Source organism: Achroia grisella, unplaced genomic scaffold (assembly GCF_030625045.1).
Source record: "Achroia grisella isolate CSIRO2021 unplaced genomic scaffold, CSIRO_AGI_Agris_v1 utg544, whole genome shotgun sequence".
Classification (NCBI taxonomy): Eukaryota; Metazoa; Arthropoda; class Insecta; order Lepidoptera; family Pyralidae; genus Achroia; species Achroia grisella.
In genome coordinates, this window is record NW_026712929.1 from 3548672 (window position 1) to 3569737 (window position 21066).

The window sequence follows — 21066 nt, forward strand, 5'->3', positions numbered from 1 at the left end:
CATAATTTACTTACATTCTTTTTTTAAATAATCAACTGTAAAGGCATAATTTGATGTTGATATATATTTGAAACTTCTTAAGCAAACAAAGGCAGGGTAAGGTAAACAAGCTGACGACGGTCCAGATGATGATAAGTGGTAACCGTCGTCAACATACAGCGCTACGGACATCGCGTTATATCCACATGTGTTGCCATTCCGCAGAAGTTCGATGTCATGCGTCTTATACCTAATACTTACGTAATTTCACTGCCTTATCTCACTCTTCCAATCGATAAACGGCTTACAAATAAGCTGCTTGGCGGCTGAAATAGGTTAGACCACAGACTATGTAGAGATGCTAAGGCAGGGTGAGACTGAGTACTGAGTTTGAATTGGTAGATATTCCGAGGAATATGAACTAGATTTTAAAGGATTTGTTAACAAGATACGGACGACGTGATGTAATTTTTATGTCTCAATATATTTGTTTTTCACAAAATTTAATATATTAAATACACCTCCATGTTCATTCAACAAGTCTGCATTCAACAATATTATATTATCTGTGGTACCTACCTACAAGTAAAGTAGTCATCGCGAACGGCGCGTAGGACCGACACATAGATTATTCGATACAATACGCTATTTCAATGGCAGTTTTACAGTAAATGATTTTTTTGCATTGCGTTAAATAACCATACTATTCTATACATACTAACTATATATTCTGCCGCAAAATATACAGCCCAAATAGGTGGTAAGTCGAGAAAAAAGTTTAGAGAAAATCGCACTTATTAAACTCTTTTGCTATTACATACATTAAGAGGCTTATTGTACCTATTTATATATGTAATAATTACATGATGTTCCATTCTTATATATATGTGTACCATTTTTGGGAAAATTTTGAACGTGAAGCAAATTCATCTATAAGTAACAATAGTATCCTTTTAAAAAGGAATAAGCTCTTTTCTTGAAGGTTTCAATATCGTATCGGTTCGGAAATACCATTGCCGGAAAACTTTAAATACGCCTATCAAGGCTGGCTTTGCGTGCAATAAACTCTCGGATTGGTCGAATTTGTTCTCCCCAACCCCTTTCCACTCGGAGATGAGACAGGGTCGAAGCGCTATTTAGGGGGCGGAGCCGTATTCTCAAAGGATGTCACCGCACCTGACGCGACTTCAATACACGTGATCCCTGCGTTTGGATAGCACATGTACTTAAATTAGTGACCCCATACGAGAACGACGAACTTATTAATAAAATTATGAGTAACGATAATAAAATGGAGAGCAATGAAATAGATCCGCAAACGCCAATTCAAATCCCGCGGCCGTCTTCACCACGAAAATTTTTCGCTCGTATTTACGGTCATCTGGAGGAGTCTGGAGTTACGAAACAGACAAATGAAGCAGTGGATAGATTACAATTTGAAAGCGAATCGTCTTCAGACGTTGAGATTGGGGATAATGAAGCAGTTGGGCCGGTGGTGAGGAGTCCGCCGCTGTGGATGCCACCGCCACCTCTACCGCTTTGTCCTCGTCCGATGCTGTTACCACACCAACAATTAGCATTCGGTGCTGGGCTTGCAGCATTTTGTAAGTAATTGCTTTTTTTTATTTTAATTAATAAGTACGTAAAAATCGTATAATTTTGTGATTCTTTGGTAGTTACGTTAATAGAATTTAATTATTTATTATAAGTAGGTACATCAAATCAAATTAATATTCTTTATAATATCTAGAGTGTAAAAACGCAATGTGGTATTAACGTAAAATTAAATAGTCGTTTAAAATTTTATAAGACTAGGTATTTAAAATTTCTACTTATAAACATTATGAACAAAGTATTACAGAAATTGTACGGTCTTTTTAACATCCCCTTGTTTATCTATTACAGGTTGTTATTTCGTTCTAATAAAAGTTTCAGGGCATTTCTTTCGTCCTCGATGTGTTAAAAAACTACCAGTACCTACTATACGCACAGTTTCTTAATACGTAGTCTTTTAACAAATATAAAAAGGAAGGCTCTCAATTCAGCTGTATTTTTTTCATGTTTGTGACCTTAGAACTTAGAAAAATTAAAAATATTTTATTTTTTAAAAGAATATTTTTATTTGATTTAATATGTTTCTTAACAGGTTGGTCGTCTAGAAATTTCATTAATATCCTTCAGTAGTGATTGTTTTTACTTATGGTTACGGGTACTGTTAACTGTATAGTACGAGTATAATCTCCGTGATAGGAATCTTCCAACTTTATCAGCAGATAGGTAACCTAATAGCAAAAATGTAATATAGCGGTGTACATTAATAAGTGAATTCTGTTTTTTTGTAAGTTATTACTTAGTATAGTTGAATGAAAACCTGAATTTTTCTGATAAGTTGTGTCATTTTCCTTACCATAAAAATGACGTACCTACCCCGCGTATAATCATATTAAACTTGCTTATTTTTGTCGATATTTTTAAGAACGCTAAAAGTATTTAGATATATATTTATTTTAAAACATCTGGGTAGAAATTTCATGCATACAACTATGAAACCGATGGCTTTCTATGCAATAGTTCAACCCTAATTTTCCTCTGCAAGGGTAGGATTTTACAAAATTCTTCGTTAGTGGATGGTTTTAACTTGACATACCGGTTTAACTTCTGATCGAGGGTTCGATACGAGCACAATATTGACGTATTCTATGTTTTTATTAGTCTGGGTGTTTTTTATGTGTGTTATCAGGTTTGTTATAAATATAATTATATTTCAGTATTACTATTTACTACTAATTGTTTAGCATCCATAATATAGGTTCTGCAAATTTCTAACACCTGTCTAGATAAGTATCTACGTTCCTATAAGCAGATGCGGTATAAATTTTACCTACCTTTACATTAAACGGAGACTTGAAGTAATGTGAAAGCATGGGAATCTTATCTTGTTTTGCCCCTCCCCCTTCTTTCAAATTGGTTATTACAAAATCTTTATTGCACTTAGAAAATAAAATAGAGTAAGAAATATAATTTAGAGGCTATGTGAGCAAAGCCGGACTTATAGATATAGAGATCAATCTGTCAGACAATTCAACAGAATGGTATGAATAGTAACGAGTGAGTAATATTTATTTAATGCAAAAGTGATAAATTTATAAAAGTTAACTAAATTTATTTTAATTAAATTAAAAATTAATAAATGTAGAAAGCAAAAGCGTAGAAAGCTTGTTGCAAACATATATCTACATGCAAACCCCACAGACTCGAATACTTTAATTTATAAATAAAAATAAAATGGTTTGTCCGTTTCGTTGAATCACTACATAAAATTTAAAAGATACAATAATGTTGGATAGCTCATTTATTAAAAAAAGGTATAATAGCCTATATTATATCTAACACTATACGCATCAGGCTTTTACTAATAGGAGCGGAACAGCAATGAAAATACTGTAAAAACGGGGACAATGTGAGCATACGGTATGCCAGAAAATTTGTCAACTGATTTTTGAAATTCTTTTACATATAGAAAGCTGCACTTTATTATTATTATTTTATAGCGCGCCGGCTTATGAAAACGACGGAGCAACAGTGGTAGATGATAGAAGTTTTTCATGTTAATTAAATATAACAATTAAATTAAGTATTTTATCGTTTCCTTAATGTTACGTATAACCACAGATAGCATAATGCATAACATATGGTGGTGCATAACAAGGTGACTCAAATGATGAAATAAAATAATAAATAAAATTCCTCAATTAAAACATCAAAAATATAATTACATAAATGTATCTACCAAGATATATGAGATTTATTGTTATGTATTCCGTTCAATATAATAATTTCGAACCAGTACAAACATTTGTATTCATGAGTCATGATTGTTTGTGTCGGTCTGACTGTTTTCTATGTATTATTTACGAAAAAATATATCTATGTATATTTTTATCAGAATTTATTTGTATCAGATATCTAGTCACCCATAATACAAGCTTTAGCTAGCTTAACTTGGGTCTAGATGGCCCTGCGTGAATTGTCAAAAAAGAAAATAAAGAAAACAGCAATATCAATGCTTTTTTTTGGACATAATCATGTTCTCTGTCAACCTACAACTTTAAGCACGCGTTCTTGTTGTGGAATTATAGGATGGCTGTACATACATTACTACTTAGGTCTTTTCACAGTGGATTATTATTATTATAAAATGATAGTCATACAAAAAATCCAAATATTATTATTATTGTCCAAAAATTAGTTTTAAGAAAAAAATTGACATAATTTTATTTCAAATCAGTTTTTCATTTACGTCACAATATAGCGCAGATCGCGTAGGTACTGCGGTTAGGTAAATATGATTTCAACCCGTAGTAATTCTAACTCTGACGTTAGATACCAATGATTCTACACGATACCTTATAAAAATTCATTATCATGAAATTAATTTTAACGAAAGCTTCAGTATTCCATAAATAAGCAAGTACTAAAATTTAATAAAAATATAATCTTTTGAAATACTTTTCAGATCCTCAATTCGCTATGGAAACAGAGATCAAAGATATTTAGTAGATACGGTCCGTTTTACTCGGTTATAAAAATAAAATATAGCAACAAAAATATTTGAATATAATGGAGTTTGTCCACGTAGATAAGCTCCGTTGCGAGGAGCATTCACTTAATCCCTTCGACCAACGCTATAGATGCTGTGTGTTTCATAGTCGGGTAGTGTAGACATTTTATAGAAAATCTGTTCATATTATAATAGGGATATGAGTACACTATAGACGAGATATCTTTTATCTGTGTTTTGATACGCAATAAATAATATTTGAAAAAGGTTTTCTTTATTTGCAGCATTGGATATTGGGGACTGATAAAAATAATAAACTGTTTATAGGACTATAAAATGTGAGATATTGTGATTGAAATGTTGACAGTTGAAAATGTAATGCCTATAAATTATTCATTTTAATGATCAATCCCTACCTTACCTAAATTATAATCAAGATTCAAGTAAATAGCATTATAGTATATACCTATCGGTGTAATTGACGGACAAATATACTTTTTGGTTCAGAACCCTAAAATTGCCTGAAGTCAAACTGTAAGCCTATTATTTCTTGAAAACGAAACCTATGAACCCAACAGAAAATATATCCGAAGAATATAATCATAATAACCTGAGAATTCATGAGATATCAAATGAATATTAACGTAGAATTAAAATTAATATCTAAGTACGTATATTCATAAGGGAATATTCCAACAAACCGGCAAAACCTCGACAGTTTAAATTTAAGCTTATTATCGTGAAAATCGTTTCCCTGTGTGGGGATTCTTATTGCCATGAAAATAGAATCATAATGGTTTGTCGCGTCGGTGAAAAACCGTTTGGAAGCGGGCGGCGTGGCGCGGCGTGGCGCGGCGTGGCGCGGCGTGGCGCGGCGTGGTGGTACGCGGTGGTGTGACGTGGGCTGTTGGCGCTCGCCTACCGCTATGCATGATGCGATTATGACGCCACGACTCAGTGGTCGGCAATAGCGACGAACCGGGGCCCATTCAAAATTGTTCTCATGTGAAAATTGCCGGCACTGTTCGGCTACTTCGCTAGAAAATCTGCCCATTGTTCAACTCAAATAACTATTACGAAACAACAATCCATGAAACATTTAACTGAATAGGTATTATTTGCACCGCCGAAAATTATTTATAGGCTTAAAATAAATTATGGAAATATTTTCGTAAAGATAATACAATTTTTGTTGTGTTAAGCGGAAACTTCTTGGATAGATATTACTTACTCGATCAAAACTGTATGTTAGTTATGTAGTAGGTAAAATATACTATTTTTACGAACGATAGTCTCTAGCGGTACACCAGTAGAGGGCAAACATGAATTAGGTAGTTCAACGTGGCGAATTCACTAGTAGTTACCTACGATGGTTTCCATATGGAGGTCGACATAACATGGTACCTATATTGCTAGCAATAGAGCTAATAGTTCGTTTTTCTATCAAATCTCCAATATATATTATATACGAGCATATTAAGTACCTACGCCAGTAGAGACATGTGACAGGAAAAAGATTCCATTTCTCGAGAGATTTACAGCTATAAACTAGCCGATCTGAGGCAGCGGCCGTCATGTGCTGTAGTAAACCATTAATATTTTTTATTTTTATATCTGTATGTGGAAAAACACCACACATTTCTAATTGTCTTTAAACAACTTATTTACAGTTGCTTTTAAATGTCATTGATTTTATTTTAAATTCTTGTAATGATATGTTGCTATTCTTTTCCTTTTACTAATTTAGATAAATGGATATCTTACCCTCCCTTTTCAACAAAACTTACTTGGATTAATGAGACAGATAAATGTGCGGATTTGCAGGTTGTACTATTACAAGCGTAAGAAATAAAATAATCAACTTCATGAACTGGCTCCAAGTAATTGGCGTTTCAAGGTGGGTGCCAATTTTATAGGAAGTCATTAGACAACTTGGAAGGAAATCATTTTGTATCACATATTGCTTAATTAGCAACTGTCAGTCCTATACATAATTATTTACCGACTATTGTTACAATTAATAATATTAATATAGTTACATTATCCCTCTAATTACATTCACTGTTCTGATACCTGGTTATTTTTGTTTCTTGGTTTTGAGACTGAATTACGAAATTTGGGACACTATAATTATCTACAAAACAAAGTTTATAGAAGCATTTTTAAACCCCGTATTGTATCTCTATAATAATAATGGTCTTGTTGCACAATGACGCGTGGGAAATAACACGTGTACGTATGCATACGATCCGTACTGCGCGCGTTTAACTGGAAACATAACATTTTGATTTATATTAGCAGCAATCCGCTATTTGTATCATCCTCATTTCACATCACATTCATGATATTTTCAATAGATATAGATATGTAATACCATGGATAGTATTAGATGTAATATTATCTTATCTGTGGTATTAAGATTATTAGTAGTTAGTAATTAGTATTATATTGTAATCGCTTACAATACTAGGTATATCTGTTCATCTATGTTCACGTCATATTCCTTACGGGGTAGGCGAAGAACGGTTCTATATAATTATAGTGAATAGAACTAAAAATACTAATCGATGTGAAATAATCATGCACTTTACAACAATATAAATTTTATCTAGATACAGTTATTCAATATACCGCTTACAGTAGATGAGACCTAGTATAGCCGTGTGCCGATACCTCTCATATTTAAAACACAATTTCATTAACAGTCCGGAAGCTATAAAAATTAAGATAATAATTAATTTCTACATTTCAACATTACCTCTTCCGTTTATCATTACTAAATTACAATTAGAAACTTACATAATAATTTCTTTGTGTGCCCAAGCAATATGAACAATTTCCTGAAGATACTTTCATATTCGAGACCGAGCTATAAAGTTCAATTGAAACGCATTGAAGCTTGCATTTCGCAATATCAATATCTATGAATTGTACCTATTGAAAACAAAAAGTAAACAAGTCAGGTGTGGCAGTCCCTCCAATCTCGGTCTGTTATGGTCGAGTAGGTAAGTAATTAGGGGATCCTTGTTAATGAATATTTAAGGGTTCTGACCCTCGTACTCGCTTCGTTTATGGTATTGTGAGATCATTGATTAATCAGTACAGTTTTGAGAAAAAAAATATTAAGGGGTTTTAGTTTTGATAGAGGGAAGATAGTTTAAAGGTGAATTAAAAATGAGTAGCTTAACTCCATATTCTGAAATAATAGATAATAGATTGTTTTTGAGCAAAAGAAAACCAGAATGGATAACTGCAAAATGTAAACTAATTGGTACCTAAAAACAATACTTTTACCTATATCAAATATAACACATTTTACAAAATAATAATAAAAAGAAAGAAAATAAACGAGGGTATAGGTAATAAATAAGTAACTAAAACTTAATTACACCAAATTTGCTATACGAAAATTTAATTTAAATATAAGTTCTATGTAAACATATATTCAATTAATCAGATATATTTTTAACGAGTATTCTTTTTTTTAATCTAACAATCATACCAAATCCCATAATAATCGAATAGCTATTACGATGACAGATTTAATCCTTTTAAAACCCTACTAAATAACTGTTAATAAGTACAACTTTCGACTCGATTGAGCGCGTGACGATATGTGACAACAGTTGTACTCGGACCCCACGATGGACCCATCACGCAGATATAAGGGTATCCGCAGCTGACGGATCTCACCGCAAGCGACATCCACCCTTTTAAGTTTGCATTGTCAAAGCCAATAACATTATCTCTAGCAGATTGTCCACACTTGATTTCACAATTGAGGGTGTATTATGCACATATAATGTATGGTAAATAGGGCTCATAGTTCCTGCAAATTTGATCATGATCAGTTTAAATATAAAAACAAAGAATGATATTATAATGAGATTTATTTATTCAGCGCAAAATAGATTGTCTATAGACAATGTGATTTACTAGTACAAACGTACTTGTGAAATGAGGTAGGTAGGTAGAGCTGAAATATCGAGATACACTTTGTAAAAAGTTACCTGCATTAGTATCTACCTCTGTCTACCTATTTCAGCTGCCTAGCAGCTTGCTTTGTAAGCTGTATGTTGTAAACCTTTTGTACCGCTCTCGCTTAGATCTATTAAACATCGCAGTTGATTTTAATATGGTATAATGTAATAAGGGGTATTTAATAAGGTGGTAACGATGTCCGTAGTGCTGTTCATGTAGATATTCTTTTGGAGGACGGTTACCACTTACCACAAATCGATTGAAAGCTTGTTTGCCATTCTAATTAATTAAAAAAAAAATAGAATTTCCAGGTCTATTACAACGAGGCGATTATATTATTATTATTAACAAGTAGAACTATTATTATTATTACAATTTCTAAAACAATATTAATTAAATTTATAGAAATAAAATCGACAATTTACCTACATAATACTTATTGTTAGATTATGTAAATTGTTTATTTGCATACGTAGTAATTTATAGAAATAATTATGCACAAAATTAATCTTAGAGATTGAATATATAACCAAGTAGGTATTTTCGTCAGGACTAGTCGCCAACATAGCTTAAAAAATTGCAAACTGGCTTGTGGAAATTATCTAATGTAGTATAGAATTAACCTATTATCCCATTGTTATTATATAACGTTTTGATATATAGTTAGGAATCTCTAATCGTAAAGGTATTGTATAGAGACTCCACTTTCATCATTAAGCGAATGGTCTCCTCATACTAGTACAATAAACATATGTAGGCAGTTCTTAGATTGAGAACAAACAAAATGAAAGCAATCTTGCACGCAACGCTCCCCATTAACGATCTCGTGAACATCTCTATTAGTGATCCTTTAGAAAATCATAACCTTTTCAGAGCTGTAATGGAGAAAGAAATTATTTTCTAGTGGTTGCATGGAATGTTATTATATCTCAAATTATTATAGACTACAATGGAATAGATAATAAATGTTTGTATACATAGCGACCTAGATATACCTAAATAATTTTTTTATAGTTATATCTGTCGCTTTCTTTGTGGCGACACCATTAGCTGGTGTTTGCTACTTCATGCCTATAGACTAGGACTAACTGAATTCATGCTCGTCCTATAATCCTCCACTAGCAAATATACCACGGCAAAGCGCCGTGGTATACCGGAAGGCGCTATGCCAAATTCATTCATTAAAAAATTATTACAATCACTATTAATTGGTATTTATAACGACGTGGGCATATCACCATTTTATGTTAAAGTATACGAAAACGAAATAAAATTGAAAAAATAAATTACCTAATGTAGGTACCTATGAGTGGTGTGCACTGAATTAAAAACTCAATCAGTATTTCACCGGTCGCGTAACGTAAACCGCACCATTGATACGCCATATGGTACAGGTCGGCACTTATACGTTATAGAGCTTCAATCTCATCAGTGACACTACCACGGTCAATTACCTTGTCTATACATGTGACATGACCTGGAGTCCGGTAACAGTTGGCATGACAGATTTCTTATTTCCGTTGAATATATTGCTAGCTATATTCCCCGGTTTTGCCTACACGGACGCTTTACAATTCCCATAATAAAAAAGTTTCAATATCTTCGTATTTTTTCATTATAATCTTTTATATGGAGGTGGCGAATATTATATGGGAAAGTGACTTCATCCCCATCGCACTGTTATCCCACCAGCGTACATTTACCATTACCATATATTAAAATAAATGTCATGTCTCTAGATGATTTATTCAATAATAAAGATTGTTTTTAAATTAATTAGAAATAAAATAGACCTACCTACACCGTATCTAAATTTATAGATACATCTATCTATATTCATACTCTTACGCTTACAAAATTATTTGAAGATTTCTCGAGTTACAAACTGTAATATCTACTAATGTAAATTTAATTTAGAATAAGTTAACATAAAAATGTGAAATTGTAATTTTCAATGTGATTTTTAATGGCTATTAAAAGATTTTTAGGTGTAAAACACCTAAGTTTTATTTTTTAACATAAGGTAATTATTGACTTATTAACTTTCTTTTTTTATCTTACCAGCTATCCCGGCGTCCCGAATAGCAGAATAAGTATTAAACAAACTAAAAAATTAAAGAATCTTCTGTCAGGGTTTACGAAGTTCGCCGGGTCAGCTAGTTTATAAATAACTTGAATAATGGTTATTATTGAAATTATTAACATATCGTACTACTGAACCCATCCGGCGCGATTAGGGTTTCACCCGGCAGTAACTTCCGTAGCAATATGTCGTGCAATCCGAGCTCCTACAAGCCCGATTTTCTCAGGACTCAATCGCAAAATGATGCCTACAGGAACCACAATGAAACCTTATGTTTAACTTTTATAGTTGATCGAATGAGAATTAATTTGAACCTTGGAATATAATATGAAAAAGTTTTTTTAGAACTATTCTAATATTGTGGATCTTTAGAGGCCTTTACAGTTCAACGGACGAAGTGAAAATGATAATACATATACATATAAGCATATATTAGGTTTTTTAATACTACTATGATGGCAAACAAGTATACCACTCATCTGATGGTAAATGGTTACCGTAGTCTACGCCTGAAAGACTAGGGGTGTTACGTGCGCATTGCCGATCCTTAAAAAACCTTAGGTACCCTTCTCTTGAAAAACCCCATGTTGTAATCTCGTGAGAAAACTGGGCAGGTAGTTCATTCCACAATCTAAGTGTACGCGGTAGAAAGCTCCTCTGAAATCGTACTGTCCGAGATAACTTAGGTACTAGCTTGTGGGGATGAATTCCCGGGCGATGGTAAAAAGGTATTATTATTATTCATATTCTACTATCTGTTTCCCGTGACTTCGTCTGCTTTTTATAAGATCATAAAATTGTAACAAACAGATATATATATATATAATATATATTTTTACGATTGAGTTTTGATATGTGTCTACCGGGATTTCTATTTTATTTTCCATTTGCATCGGTTTAGAATATTTTTCTTAATTCAAACCATTGATCGTGTTTGAACCTTGGAACTATGTAGGTATGTATACCTATAAGACTTATGAATAAATTTCTGTAGGCTTTTTTAATACAATTAAGTTTTGAAACCACTTCCCTCATCGATAATTTCAAACATTATCAAAATAATAATGATATGTATGTAACTCTACTTAATATAAATTTATGTGTTTATAGTGGCTCGTCGAAGGCGAAAAGAAAGTCGGCCGAGGCGACAACGAACGACATTCTCGGCACATCAAACTCTTAGACTAGAATTAGAATATGCAAGAGGCGAATATGTGGCAAGAGCGAGAAGGTATTTTTATTCATATGTTAGAAGGCGACATTTAGAATGTAGACAGTTCTAATTACCCTATTATAGTCATAGATATTTAGGCAATTTTTTTTGTAATTGTAAATAAAGTAACACATTTTAAGGGACGTTTATATCATTTAAAATCGCATATAAATGAATAAGACCGTTTATGTACGCTTATCTCAGAGAAGCGTAAAAAGTATTTTTGTTTTTTTGATTACTTTTAACTAAGTAATAAGTAAACAGGCTTGTTAAATATAGATTCAGTACTATGTTTAGTCAACCTACATTTCATACTGGTGGTTCTACTTGTCTTGAGTGCCTGTAATAGACCTACATGATTAAAATGTTTTGATTTAATTTGTTATAGGTGTGAACTCGCGTCAGCTCTATCACTGAGTGAAACACAAGTTAAAATCTGGTTTCAAAACCGAAGAGCAAAAGACAAAAGAATAGAGAAGGCTCATCTTGATCAACAGTACAGGTACCACATATACCTACTGAACTAGCCATAAAGGAAACAATTACTAATATTAGATGGTGTATATATATACAACTTATTTGATTACAGACATTTAGCAGCTGCATCGGGTTTATTTCCATCAGTATTAGGTGCTCCTTACTGTCCACCGCCGTGTCCTTGCTTGCCGCCGCCACCGCTAGACAAATAATATAATCAACAAGCTCTAACTGAGTGTAACGGAACGTGAACAAGCGACAATTAAGCGATAGTCGTACCCGTATAAGAAATCAACTAAAAAATATTCGTCAACAAGATTTAATATATTACTCGAGTAAACTTTTTAGTTTATTATCGGCTTTAGCATTTTCGTCAACTATATGCACTCTGGTTCAAAGAAAACTCTACGTAAGATATTTAAATGTATAATAGTACGCTATTAGAATATTTAAATGTAAACTTGCTGATTTCCATTGTATCCAATGGTCTTTATAACTAAAAAATATTGTAATCAGCGTAATGTTATAATTTTCTAAATAAAACAATAATCATGTACCTCTAAGAAATGTATACCAGCAGCGCGTATTGAGAGACACTGTGACTTGTCAACCTGTTATATATTTTATCGAATTACGTGTTATTTTGCGAAATTCCATTTATTACTTAATGGATTTATGTTTAATTTCGCTACCATCAGTATGTGTGAGACCACAAATATTCCGTACCTGACCACTACTTCTGGAAGCGCTATGACATGCGAGTCGAATAGAGGTCGTAACGCTTCCCGTAGTGGTGGTATGCTCACATTTCGCTGGGCATATTTAAATCCAACAGCATGTAGCGACTTAGCGAGCATATCGCAGTAAGGTTTATTTACTGATGTTTCCATTATCGGAAATTCAAAATATATATTGATACACAAAGTTCCTCTTTTCCTCTTCTTCTGATGGCCAGATTCGAACGAGGTAGATAAGTCGAGATAGGGATTTTCCTTTAAGTTTAAATGCATAAAATTTTAATAATTATCCTACTATAAGTGTTTATAATACTCATTGTAAATACTTCACTATTTAGTATAAATAAATGGGTTTAAAATATAGTACAGTGAACAGTAGTTGCAAACAGGCCCTATAAAACATCTGCATTATTTTTCTTTTTGAATCTTAAAAAGAATCTGTATCTGCATCTATTCAGAACAGATGCTTATGTTTTGAGATCATTATAATCACACCAGTTATTAATGGGTTACTGCTATTCATGGGCGTGTGCAATTCCAGTGCGAATGCACAAAATAGAGAATTACTTCTGTGTTCCGTTGCTGAATGTATGTGCCTACACAGACATATAAATCAAAACGCTATGAGATATTTAATAATTTTAATAATGTCAGTATTATCAAAGTAGTAGAATGTAATACTACCGAGGTTTCTATGTAGTTTTAATCAATTATTACCATTAACATTTATTGTAAATATGTATGATATTTTAATATATATTATATATAGTGTTGTAATATATGATATCAAGTTGAAATAAAAGAATATTCGTTATTTAATATTTTTATTTGGGCAAAGTCGACTTACCATGGCCTTTTCCACTCGAATGTCTCGTCCATGTAGAAGAGTCCATGGAAAACATTATACATTTAATTCAATGCACACAAAATATAATAAAACATTTTACTTCACACTTTTAAAATATGACTAAATCAAAAATATCGTGTGAATATAACAGGAACACAATAGTATAATTTATATTATAATAACTTTTACATTTTAAATAATTTTACAACATAAAAATAATTAGGCAAACATCTTTAACACCGATTAAACTAAGTAGTAAAAATAATATAATGAACAAACATGAGTAATTTTCGAATATAACATTACCTGTTACTTATTTAAGGAATCTATTTCTACATTTAGAATATTTAACCTGATATAAATACGGTTTAGATTAATACACTGACGTTCAGATAAAAATAATCAGATTAACAGTCTTAACAAAGTTATGTAAATTCACCGCAATAGGTCTTTTCAAATTATTTTGGAATGTCATAGCTACATATAGCTAACTGAGCTTCATAAAAAATAAAGTGACCAACATTTATAACACAATATATAAAATATATATTCTTACAGACTAGAAACATAAGTATTGCTTTCAAGCCACAGCTTTTACAATATAGATTGAGAACGAAAATATTTCTTCAGTATTTTTAGTAAAACTGCTGACCATAACAGGTGTGCTTAATATGTTTAATATGTAAAAACTGTGATGTGCTGAAATGGGCAAAAATTATAAACGATTCTAGTGCCTACACAGTACCTTATTGTGAACAAACCTTACTTGAAGGAGAAATAAAACATTAAATGACTTTTAAATGTGGTCGCTTCACTAAATCCGCTTGGCCCTCACTAGCTAGTTGTTGCGTGGCCTACCTCCCATCACTATACTACCGCCTGCCTGCCTGCCTGCCTAGCTTCAACTAAGCGTAACTTGAGACCTACACATTGAAAAATACAAGTGTATATCACAAATACTTGAGATGAAAACTTTTTAAATGCATCCAACCGAATATTAAATTGATTATCGGTATTTTTCTTTTTATATTTATGTCCTAAACAATAGTTGGTGTTAATGTGTATATTTGATAAGTATGTTTGAGCAAAGTGTAAGTACTTACAAGAGGAGTTAGTGCTGCTTTAAAATCTGCGCTGGTTACCGCCGCTACCACCAGATGGGTTGCCCGCAGTGTTGTAGCTAGGGCCGGAGCCTCCGCTGCCACCACTACCACCGCTACCGCCGCCGCCGCTTGCATATCCACCACCTCCGCCGCCCCCTACAAGAACAGTTTTTTTTAATACCTAGTTTTCTTACAAGTGACGTTATTTTTTTCTATTTATACATAAATATACTTATGCCATATCGAACATAAAACCAATTATTTCAATACAACTTCAAAGCACAGAATTCCTATTGACCTGCAATTTTTGTATACTCCTATATCCATCTATCTTATGATTATATGGTATACATTGATAAGTTAGAAGGTTGGGTTATTAAAAAAACTGTTCTTAATATTATCATATTTTGCATGCCATATTTGAAAAAATAAGTAACAAAACAAGTTAACAAGTAAGACTTCATTTCAATATGGCTGGAATTAGTTATTTCTTGGCCCATTGTCAGTTGGAATCTGCATTAAATTTGTTGAAGCTGAGAACTTCACATTTCTTTGTCAGTTTTGAGTTGTATATATTATGAGAAACAATATTTTATTTAGGTACAGAATTACATATTAAGATATAATGACAAAAGTAAATTTACAAACATAGCTGCATTAAGTAGGTAGTAATGCAAATTACTTTGTTTTATATAATACCTGAATTATAAGGTTGGGCCCTTGAGGTATTGTAGTTACCTCTCATGGGACCACCTCCAAAACCTTGCTGATAGCCACCTCCAAAATTGTTTGATGACTGGCCCCAGCCACCCTGATCGCCATAACCCTGATTGCTCCAGTTGCCTCCAGAATTGTTGGACTCCCATGGATTATGGTTGCTCCATCCTCCTTGTCCATATCCTGAATTATATCCACCATCATCTATATATAATGGACAATAATGTAGTGCAATAAGAAAGAAAGGTATATTTGTAAATACTTATGTGATTGCTGGTTTTTATTAGTTATAGGTTCCAAGAATAGCAATATTGGGACTTGGCGGTTTAGTAGTTTAGAACACTTTACTTGCAATAGTCACGAGTTCGATTCCTTTCACGGTGCAAACAATTGTAGTCCTAAGTATGATTATTTGTATTGGGTTGGGTGTTTTCTATGCATAATAAATATATGTAACAAAATATATTAAGGATTTCTATCAGTTGTCTAGTAGTTGGCGCAGGGCAGATTCCTGGATATTATTATTATAACAGTTTTTAATGGATTTTAATGAAACTTTACATTATATAGCTTATACATCAGAATAACACAAGCAATCAAATTCGCGCTAGAGAAATCGAGGGCAGCTAGATTCATACTAGTTATACGTACCGGAACTACCCCAGTCCTGGTTCTGCCGGTGCCCCCAGCCGCCGCCACCACCGCCACCGCCGCCACCGCCGCCACGTCCGCCACCGCGGCGACCTCCACCGCCACCGCCCATTTCAGACTTAGACAGAGCTTTCTTCACATCTAGCCGGTTGCCATTGAGCTTGTGATTCTGTTGCACTTAAAATAAACGAAATGTCGTTATTGCATTTATAAAATTTGAAATTTAATTTATTACAACGATTTTACTGCAGTTTTGTTAATAAAAACTATTCCTAATAAACATCATTCATGATCTATCTCAGCCTGTATCTCTGCACTGTTGTATTAAACTTTCTCCAAAGACAACCATGTGTACTCCTAGCGAACATAGGTTCGCCATTCTTCCTCTTCCAGCTACGTGAATAATATCATAGACAATAAATTGTAAGTAAAAATGTATACTATGCAAATGTATGTACCAGTTTCACGCCTTGAATAGGTAATCAAAGTTTGAAATAAAAAAAATATGCAACTATGTTATTCTCCATTATATATAAATATATCAGACTAAGTCCTTATAAGAAATATATTATATTTACATATGAATAAACATAACAGCTTATAGTAATATATTTTATCAGATCAGGTATTCTTTTCATTACTTAATGGATTTACATAATTTTATTTAATTCTGCTACCATTAGCTCACTCATTGAGATATCTAATATTCAGTGGTGCAACCTGACCACTGCTACAGGAAGCATTACAACATTATTGATTAGGGTTAAATTTCCACCATTATTGTATCTACACCCATATTGTGTATTTGTTTTGCCTCTGACCAAGGCATCTTAAGGCAATGAATGGAGTTGGGATATAGCTTGGAAGCTTAGTGTGACTGTGAAGTTGCAGTTTTGTGGCCAAACAGTGAACAGAATGATATGAATCCACTAATTAATAATATTGTTAATTTATACTAATATTATAATAGTAAAGTATGTCTGGCTGTTTTTTCACAATTAAACAGCAGAATAAATCTCCATAAAATTTTACATGAAGATAGATGGTGCATTCTGAGGATAAGCTGCTACTTTTAATCTCAAAAAAGCAGACAAAGTTTAAAGTAGCAATAACCTATAAATAGTCTTCTTCAATCTATCTAAGAGATTAAATAATGAATCTCAAGACACCCATTCCCACACACAGTATAAAATAATGGCCTTAATAAAGAAATGATAACAAAAACTTACAACATATTCTATCAACAGGGTCATAATCGTCGAACTCCACAAAACCGAAACCTCTCTTTTTCCCTGTATCCTTTTCGGTAACTAAAGTCACAGATAAAATATTTCCATAAGAACTAAAGTAATTCTTTATGTCCTCTTCTTCTATATCTTGTTTTAAGCCTCCAACAAATAGTTTTTTTACTGTGGCACTGGCATCTGGTCTATTTATCTCCTCTCTTGGCACTGCCCTCTTTGGTTCTACAACTCTAGTCAGATAAACATAATATTTTAACATATTGCAGTGTAACATAAATGCAGGAATTGTGATTTATGAATTCGAAAAAACAAAAGTAAGATACAGTTTAAATACATTGTGTGCCCAAGAAGGTACATACACTTTTTATTTATAAATTTCATATACTAATAATTTTTATTCTAATAGTAGTAGCCATAATATTAATTAATTCAGTAGTATGAAACTAATATTTTTATTTTATTTTACATTACATAGTTCTTTATCACTATATTTACAATTTATATTAAAACTACATATTTTAAAGTTCACACTTGCTCATATATAATAAAATCTTAACATCCAGACAAAAACAGTCTATTTATTAGTGTGTTAAAGTTTGACATAAAACAGCTAATTAGGATAATAATAAAAAAAAAATTTAATAAAATTTTCACAGTCGATGTAGTTAAATATAGTTCATCATACAGGGTAAAGAAATCTTGGAAAAATATGCCTAGAGTTAAATTAATATTTTTTCTTCTTAATTTTAATACTGTATTATTATTAATAAAAAGAAGAAGACCAAGAGGTTGGGGGATCAAATCAAGTCATTAAGAAATGTATTATAATATTAGAATGTGACAGTGAGTTTATGTTAACTCAAGACAACCAATTATCTTTTAATGTAGTATTTGCCTATACCATATTAAACACAGAATACATACAATAGTTAAATGTATATTGATTTTAGTGTCAAATATAAATCTTATTCCCAATCTAAACATTTTTTTTCTACAATACTATACCTTTTTTATTAAATCTATGGGTACCATAACAAAAAATGTATAGATATAAATAGTTTTCATAGTAATTATTAAATTATAATGTAATCATAGACAACCTATCAATTATATAGTCAATATGAATATCTATATATAATACCTACCAATTAGACAGTCATAGATGAAATATTGCGAAAAGTAAACTTACCTGCCATCAATTTTATGAGGTCTACTATTCTGGGCATCATCAACCATGTGTGCTCTAGAATAAGTGATAAAACCGAATCCTCTTGACCTCTTAGTTTGTGGATCTTTCATTACAACTACATCAACAATTTCACCCCATTGTTCATAAAATTCTTTCAGTGAGTCATCATTAGTGCGGTAATCTAGGCCTCCTATGAACAACTTACGCGTATGCTCTGGTTCCTCCTGTGAAATGTTTTATTCATAAGCAATTTACTAAACATAAAAAAATTAATTACAGTTAATTATTATTAAAAATATTTTTAAAAACCATGGGATTTATGTCAGATAACGTGTTTAATAAATATCATTTACTGTTTTTAATTTATTATAAGAAAATGTAGAAGAAATGTACATAATAAATTATACTTACATATTCGTCACCGCTGCCGCTTGGTTTCATTTTGTTTTTTATACTTGACGTGACGCTCAACTACCTTCAGATACGCTTACATTAATCAGTCAAAGACTAAAATTACCATAAAAGCTTATTAATTAGAAAGAATACAGTAAGACAGTAAAATATATAGTGGAATTAAATAGTACTGTATTTATTAAAGTCAATCAAGAGCATAGATCAGAAGATTTTTTATTTTCTGTCTATGATACTGAAGAATAGTTTTTATGTACATTATTTTATGAACCTAGATGCAAATCATTTTATTTTCCCTTCAATTTTCTTAACTTCGAGTGTCGTCTACAAACTAAAAGAAAAACATAGTTGATGTTCCAGTTTGCGTTATCCGCAGGCCTTTACGCGCCGCTGGTTATGGATTATGGATCGGATTCGAGCATATGCTCGTGCTCCTTACCTCATGATACTGCTGGAGTGAACCACCCACCCGAGCTTCGTTCGTTTTCGCCTATTAGTTGGGCCCGTTACGTCTAAGTGGTCAACTGAAAGAATAATGAACTGGAAGTGCCTGAGGCTAATACTCGCTTGCCAGAACAACTTTATATCTCTCGTGTCGCAAATGTCATGATTACCCGTTGGAGAGTATTTTTTTTTATGGATGATAATGGAATGGTGCACCCGCCTGCTCTAACGGTTTACGCTGGCGGGGCACCAGTGGAAGATGATAAGATGAGCATGAGGTCAAGTTAGATAGCCCATCGTGACAAATTCAAGAATTTATCACGATGGTTTCCAGGGGGAACCGCGTGGAGGTCAACCTGACATGGTACATTGCTATCAATAAAGTTATCAGTCCTGTCCAGTCAGATCATCGAAACGATATTCAGAGGAATAAAATAATTTTGCCATCCATATCAAGTTTTAAAAAATATGGTTAGGTCGATATTAAGTCCAAACAAAAAACAAGAACCATAAACGGTACGTTGCCAATAAAAATTTAATTTTCATTAAATACATTTTGAAACAAAAAAATGATAAATAAGAAATTAAATAAGCATGTAAATGTTTTTAAAAATAATATTTAATTACGTTAATAGTAATGATATAATGTGCCAAGCTTTGGCAGTAAAAACATTGCAGATTAGATTGTGGAGGTCGGGAACGTTCTCACTGGGAACTGCCAATTAAGAAGTATTTCGCAGATCTTAAAATAACAAGAACATATACCCATTTGCGGATATAAATACTCATAGGCCTAGACGTTGATCACAATATCGCATTTGTCTTATTCAAATCAGCAGAGACCGAACTATTTTGTTCGCTCGTTCGTTGAAATAGAGCAAACTTAACTGAGCAATCCCAGTTGCGAACTATTAAGCGCAAAACTGCTATGTAAAGTAGCCAACGCTATTCACTTTTTAAAGTATGTGGTTGGTTTTAAAATGATTACTTGTGTACTTTTTAAGAAATGGCCTTTACATTACATACCATACCATCATCATAATTATGTATTATATTGTAGTCACACATTTATTTTATTTTCTTTCTGCTTATTGAGGTTGCCCAATCCGTTTTAATATTACTTTTAATTTACTCCGTAGCTTATTCATTATTTTTATAATTAGTCAGCTACTTAGTAAAATTTAAACAAGAATGATTTAGACAATTTTTTTTATCTGTAGTAATATGATAAATTTATTTAACATTATTATTAATGTGCTTATGTTGTCAATATGTTCATGTTGAACAAAATGAAACTAGACTGTATTTTCGTAATTGATATGTCTCAGAATTGGGATTATATTGTTCTACTCCGTGTATTGTTAGCAAGATTCGTTCGTACTTTGTTGGCAACACTGATATCTCATCCATTCTCTTTTCATCGCGTATT

The 21066-nt window shown here is 32.4% G+C and overlaps 2 protein-coding genes across 2 annotated transcripts; one reads left to right on the forward strand and one right to left on the reverse strand.

Moving 5' to 3' along the window:
• The first annotated feature begins 1270 nt into the window (after positions 1 to 1270).
• LOC131847969 (homeobox protein rough) lies at positions 1271 to 13987 on the forward strand. Its single transcript, XM_059197699.1, has 4 exons — positions 1271 to 1583; positions 11715 to 11835; positions 12206 to 12319; positions 12407 to 13987. The coding sequence occupies exons 1-4, from the start codon at positions 1271 to 1273 to the stop codon at positions 12504 to 12506; spliced, it is 648 nt and encodes a 215-aa protein (XP_059053682.1). The 3' UTR covers positions 12507 to 13987.
• Positions 13988 to 14510: 523 nt separating this feature from the next.
• On the reverse strand, positions 14511 to 19419 carry LOC131847849 (heterogeneous nuclear ribonucleoprotein A1, A2/B1 homolog). The gene is made up of 7 exons (XM_059197520.1): positions 19194 to 19419; positions 18783 to 19006; positions 17579 to 17823; positions 16350 to 16526; positions 15681 to 15902; positions 14982 to 15137; positions 14511 to 14801 (listed from the first exon to the last, which is right to left on the reverse strand). Exons 1-6 carry the CDS (start codon positions 19221 to 19223, stop codon positions 15001 to 15003), a joined length of 1035 nt encoding a protein of 344 aa, XP_059053503.1. The 5' UTR covers positions 19224 to 19419; the 3' UTR covers positions 14511 to 14801; positions 14982 to 15000.
• Between the last annotated feature and the right edge of the window lie 1647 nt (positions 19420 to 21066).